At 44.6% G+C, this 6,423-nt stretch overlaps 1 protein-coding gene across 2 annotated transcripts in view; it reads left to right on the plus strand.

Annotated features, from left to right (window-relative positions):
- The window catches only part of exoc6b (exocyst complex component 6B), a 111,027-nt gene extending 108,734 nt beyond the window's left edge, over positions 1–2,293 (plus strand). For both annotated transcript variants that reach the window (XM_063187350.1, XM_063187351.1), the window contains one exon: positions 391–2,293. In XM_063187350.1, coding sequence (XP_063043420.1) covers positions 391–517 — 127 coding nt within the window. In that variant the 3' untranslated portion in view covers positions 518–2,293. The remainder of the gene's footprint in view (positions 1–390) is intronic.
- Positions 2,294–6,423: the final 4,130 nt, after the last annotated feature.

Raw genomic sequence — 6,423 nt, forward strand, 5'->3', positions numbered from 1 at the left:
ATTAATAAATGTTACTCCACTCACCTCTACTTTACAACAACAGACAGGCCGATAGTCACACACACAGATTGACACATCCAATCCATTCATGACTTGATCAATAAGACTGACAAGAGACTGTAATTGTAAGCATCTCTGTAGCAGGGTCAGATGTGTACATCAGTGGGAAAAGAATGAGGGCCTCCTATGTGCGGAGGGCCTAACAGCCCTAACAGCCAAGAAGATGCAGCCATGTTCCATTTCACCTTTGACGTCTCAGACAGGCTAATCGGTCACAGCGGCTCGATCAGGCCATTTTGTATTGTCTCCGTATCATTATCTGTGAAACACTCTACCTATGATGCTTACTAATCAAATCTGTTAACTGACCTCTGTGTTTCTTTCCTGTAGGATGAAGGACACGAGCCGGAAGAACAACATGTTCTCCCAGTTCCGAAAGAACGAGCGCGACAAACAGAAGCTGATCGACACTGTGGTGAAGCAGCTGAGGAACCTCATCTCCTCCCACCAGTCCTGAGAATGTCTTGCTATTGGCTGTTGCCCGTCAGCTGATGCTTATTTGCCTCTCCTCATTGGTCACTTAAAGTATGCCCTCCTAGATTTGCAACATGTGCTTCCCATCCCAATGTACAGTACAGCTCCCTAGTCACGGAACCCTCAGAGATGTTCATTTTTATTATTATAAGTATATTTACTATATTCTGATAATGTGCCACTTGCCTCATAATGTCATCTTTTTCCCCCTCATAAGTTTCATGTTATATGAGACATAAAGTCATTATAAGCCAATTTATAAGGCAGTTTCTGTCTTCCACTTTGCCATTATGTCCACACGTCCACCTCCCATCGAATCCACATCTTGTTGTAGGATTGGCCCCAGGCATATGGATGCCATATCACTCCCCATCGACTCAGTCCACAGCAGAGTTGGTTGGGAATGCAGACTGTGCCATTGCCGTGTCTCCCCCGGCCCCCCACGGAAAGAGAGCGTTCACAAGATGCTGGAGAATATTTTCGCCCATTCATTGCACATTCAACGCTGTCGGGGTGGTACCATAGAGTTACTGATGCCTGTGTGTGTGCGCGCGTGTGTTTTTACAACTGTTGAAAGACTTGTGTTTGTATAGGATCGAGTGATTTGACTGCGCAAAGTATCGGTCGCCTTATTGCCCCCTGTGGTCATCGCTCCCGAGTTTTCTTGCCTGGTTGAACTGGAACACTCAAAACTGATTGTAGGCGCTAGCCAAGATAACCATAGGAAGCTTTTAGCGGGCCACAGATGGAGAAGGTATATTTTTCATTGGCGATAGAGTTTTGAACTCATAAAGAAAGCCGAGTGCCATTATAGCCTTCACGTTGAGCCTTAATTCCTTTTGTTGTGCTGGACATGCCTTAGCAGGTTTTGCAATTTACAAGTGTAGGATGTATAACTCTACTGTTTTCGACACTTTTTTGATTACATTGTGAAACAGTTTAGTGCAGCCACTGGATACAAAGGGTCTAGTCTTTTCTTCCATTTACATTAGTGTGTATGTGTGCATGGGCGTGCGTGTGTGTTAGCGAGAGAGCTGGAGACCTGGAGAGAGAGAGAGTGTGTGTGTGCATGCACCTGTGTGTGCGTGCGTGTGTGCATGCGAGAAATATAGTGTCAGTGCACTTTTCAGCTGCAGTTAAACATTACATTTGTACAAAAGTATTGAGCATTCATTTTCCTATCTTATTTTAATCCTTTTCTGGTTGATGGGTGCAATACAGGATCTGAGTGGTTTCGAGATGTAGGGAATTTAGAGGTCAAAGAAGGTCATGTCCACTTGATGTGTTTTGTGTTACTTATTGAAAAATGTTACAAATCTGACATAACTACGCCCCAGGCAAAAGGGATACAGGTTAGTTGAGAAATACGAAAGGGAAGATAAGTCTAGTAATTCTCTTGACAGCTTTAAAGGGAAAACTTCCAGATTTTAAAGGATTAATTGTTTGTCTGTCTCTGTCTGCCCCCCGCCCCATCCATATTTGGAACGCCAACTAATGACTGAGGTTTTATTTGAGAAAAAGACACATGATTGAACTTCTGTGTTTGTTTATGTGTTTATATGTTCATCTTTAGCTTTTTTTTTTTTTGATAAAGCGTCCAAGTGAATGGAGATCTCCCATTGGTTTTATTGGGACGTTCTGTTAACTGACACCGCTGCACTATGCCCTTTTGTTACGTTAAACCACTAATGAATAACTTTGCAATACTAATAAAGCTTAAAATGGCCAAGAGCAATACTGAATAAATCAACTAAACCTATGAACAATGTTTTTTGTGTCATTGAAAGTGTGAGTGAGAGAGCGGCTGAGAAGACGTACAGTCAGGCACAGTACCTGCATACACTTTTAACAGTCAATCTGGTGTTTTAAGTCAGAGAGAGCTGTCAGGCCCGTCACAAAAGAGAGAGCTGTTTTGACCCGTCACACAAACTAATCATGCTCAGCTTCAGAGTGTATTCACTTTTAATCATTATGAAGTTCAAAGACATAATCAAAACCTCTCTTTTTGCACTTGAGGGCATCCCTGTTTCTCGGCTGCATCTGTGTGCATATTCATTTTCAGTTTCCCCTAGCCTACCTCATTTGACCCCTGGACCACCCACATTGGACTCTGTGTTGTAGAGAGAGCTACTGTATGCTGGGTGGCTGAGCAGGCTAAATGACACTGGGTTCCTCTGAAACAGAATGGTACCCCACCTCCTCACAACCCCAAATCTGCCATTCGCAGTCCTCACCTAGTTCACAAACATTGGAAACCGAAGAGCAACTCTAGTGTTCAATGTGTCTCCTCATAGATGCTTATCCTTTGTGAGTATCTTACAATGGGGAAACTCTGCATATCTGTTGTGACAACAGGTCTCGGCCCCGCTGTGTGTGAGGTGTGACCAGACCACAGCGAGTGCCCACTCTCCAACACGCTCCAACACCCCCCTCGTTGTTGAGAGGCAGCACCGTGCCCTTTCCCTGGGTGGTAAAGCCCTGCATGTGTTGACTAGAGTGGGCACAACAATCCCCTTTTGGGTTCACTTGAGCGCGGCCGGGGCTTTTTTTTGTAGGTCGGGAAAGCTGCTCTGCCAGCCTGGAAACAAGCGATTCCTTCTAGAGTCCTTCCCTCATTTCGGTTGCTGCATTTTGTGTTTTTCCTGAAATTGAGCAAATGTAAAACAAATACAGTAAAACAGAGGTGCAGTAGAATGTTAATAAGAATCACTATTGCCTCTTTTCCACTGCCCGTTTTTCTGGTAGGCCTACAGCTCAACACAGCGCAACTCAGCCGCCACTTTTTGCTTTTCGAATAGGCACCACACAACTCAATCGTAAAGGAAAAAGTGGCGGGCGAGTCGCGCTCTGTCAAGCTGTAGACCCACCAGAAAACCGGCAATGGAAAAGAGGCATTAGTCAGGACAGCTAATTGCAAAGAGGATATTTACACCTTTTCCGTCTTTAAGTATTATACGGATCTGTCATCAGCGTTGGGCTTCATTGCATTTTATACTTTTTAATGCTGAGTCATTGCACTCCGTTTCAAGGTACAGTACTCTTATACACCAGGTTACCACACGTGTATGACCTCTCCCTCTGGGACAATAAAGGCAATCTCTCATTAAGCTAATGTTCTGTTTTAATGCCATTTTTGTGATTACAGTAAGTAACCTGGCACAGTTTATGTCGACGCATTATTTAGTGGTTTTCAGTTTTGGGAGGCTTGAGAGTTTTTCTGCAGCTGTAATTTCTGTCCGCTACAAGTTTCTTTGTCAGTGCAACAGATTTTGCATAGAAATTATCCTGTATGCAAGTATATTTGCAGTTGCTGAAACAGCCTTTCTCAGATCCATTCTAGAATGATGTGTAGCACAAGTGTGCTGTTTGAAGAGTCATCAAAATCTGCTCCGAAGATGGTTGGAGCTGGGCAAAAGAACACTCAGTTAAACAGTAAATGTCACGCAATGTGCTATACTTAAAACACAATCTCTCTCTCTCTCTCTCTCTCTCTCTCTCTCTCTCTCTCTCTCTCTCTCTCTCTCTCTCTCTCTCTCTCTCTCTCTCTCTCTCTCTCTCTCTCTCTCTCTCTCGCGCGCGCGCGCGCGCCAATGTTTGAGTGATCTAGGAGACCTGAAGTCACACTATATACACTAGCCGTGTTCACTTTTAGCTTTTCACTGCAAGGTCAAAGTTCTAAGCCATATCCTACTGTTGTAGGGCTAGATCAACATTGCATTCGACTAGAAACACTGCTTCAGCTGCAGCATCCTGAGGTCATGCTAGTGTCACACATAGAAAAACCTGGTCCCGACTCCCGAATGCCCATTTGTCTCAGCACATGCTGTATTACAGTTCTGCACATCCCCTCATTGTAGCTCAGTTATTCCTGTCTTGTCAGCATTTTATGTCTGAAGCATTCTCGAGTGTGTATTATCTCCTACCTCAAGGATCATTTCGATGCACACCTGTCATCAAACCAATTTTGTTTGGGGTGTGTCTGCACTGTAGAAGCAAACATGCGAGAGGAAAGGTCAAAAGTTCCATCTATCAAGACTAAACACTAACCACATTTGTAAATATACACTTCACAAACAGCAGGTTAACAGTAGGGGTATTTGGCTTTCAAGGGAAATGTCAGGATCTCAATTTGTACATTTGTCTTTTTTTTTAGATTTTGAATGGAGAAACATCAAACCTAGAAAGAGATTTCTACAGCACATGACACGGCACAATTCCAACCTTCTGTTTGCCATGCTGTTGTTCTTCATTCAAAATACCAGGTCTTCTGCACAGTGGAGGTAGCACGAGTTCAGTTGTATTTCATTATCAAGCACATAGTTTTAACAATATCGGTCAAGGCGACTGCAAAACTTTTTCCTACAAGAATGGAGGCAACCTGATTGTGTTGAGTTTATAGAAATAGAAATAAATAGAAATATAGCATAAATCTAAATCACTCAATGTAAATATAGCATGCCCCATGAATTTCTCTGAACGTGTGTGTGTGCGTGCGTGCGTGCATGTGGATTTTTGAGGCTGCTCTTCGCTCCGGCTGCTGGCTTAAGTGTATTTACTTTCACTCTATACTTCCCATTTCCCCTGGCAGTGCACTAAACATGGCCCGGGTCACAGCAGGTGAGCGTCTGGGTCACTGTCCCTCTCTGCTCCTCTCCGGGTCTTCTTCCTCACTGGTAACAATCAGGGCCACAGGCGCAAACAACATAGCGTGCCAAAGTGCATGATGCACACACGCACACCAACACCAAAAAAACCTACCATCTGCATACACACAAGCCGTCATTAATGACCGAAAAAAGCCCTTCCCTTACATGAATTATTTGCAAGCGATGGCTGTGGCCGATAGGGTGTTCTTTCAAGTCCTTGTCTCATACGGAAGGAGGTTAAAAATAGGACGAAAAACATCAGGGGCAGCAGGGACACTGTCGTGGGCTGGAGGCATCGTTAACAAACCCTGGCGCAGGCGGGCCACTTAAAACAGCCAAAGTTGTCACAGCCAGGGATGTGGAGCGTGGCCCTGCATTTGCATCGCGCCTGGTCGGGCTGCCTTATCGCACCGCTGGGTATGGAAATGGCCAGGCTTCTGTACACGTTGGCCCAACAGCAGACAGTCCTGTCAGGCTGTGCGTGGCTCTGATGCGCCCAGCCAGCGACATCAGGGATACTTGGTCTGTGTCAGACTTCCTTGCCACCAATGTAGGGCAACCAGGCTACTGGCTGGAGTTTATGTGAAGGGTTTGAGGCAGGAGGATGCATAGCAACATCAGGGTCGGTCTGCATCAGATTTCCTTGTCACCAATGGTAACTAAGATACAGGATAAGACAGTTTCAAAAACTGGGAAGACCGACACAAGTGACACAAGTCTAAACAAAGTGTTACCAAGACACATTGCTTTGTAAGTAAAAAAGCCTTTATTTCTACGATCCTGAGAGAATACAGCAGCTGTGGCCTATCACACTTTTGCAAATCCTGGCTGTGGAAAGTAAAATCCCATCATATTTTTAACTAGAGCTGCACCGGATCCAAGATCTGGTTCCGGATCCGGCAGGATAATAGGGTTTTTCACAGGATCTGGGTCCGGCAGGATCTTAAGCAGTGGATCCGGTATCTGATCTGGTGCATCTCTAGTTTTTACGTAGCCTAGGCTTTTCAGTCAGTCTTTCACAACCCCATTCGCTGAATGGAGTGAAAGCCGTTTGGAAGCGGCTGTTGCAGGCAGTGTGGCAGTAAGCCAATGAGTCTAAAAAATAGTTTGAGCCAACGTAATAAAAAGGGCCCATGTGTGCGAGTAGGCTATGTGTTTCAACCCTTATGTAGGATCCGATATCCGGTATCCTAAAAATCAGGATCCGGTGCATCTCTAATTTTTATACAGCAAAAGCTGATCT

Source organism: Engraulis encrasicolus, chromosome 21 (genome assembly GCF_034702125.1).
Source record: "Engraulis encrasicolus isolate BLACKSEA-1 chromosome 21, IST_EnEncr_1.0, whole genome shotgun sequence".
NCBI lineage: Eukaryota > Metazoa > Chordata > Actinopteri > Clupeiformes > Engraulidae > Engraulis > Engraulis encrasicolus.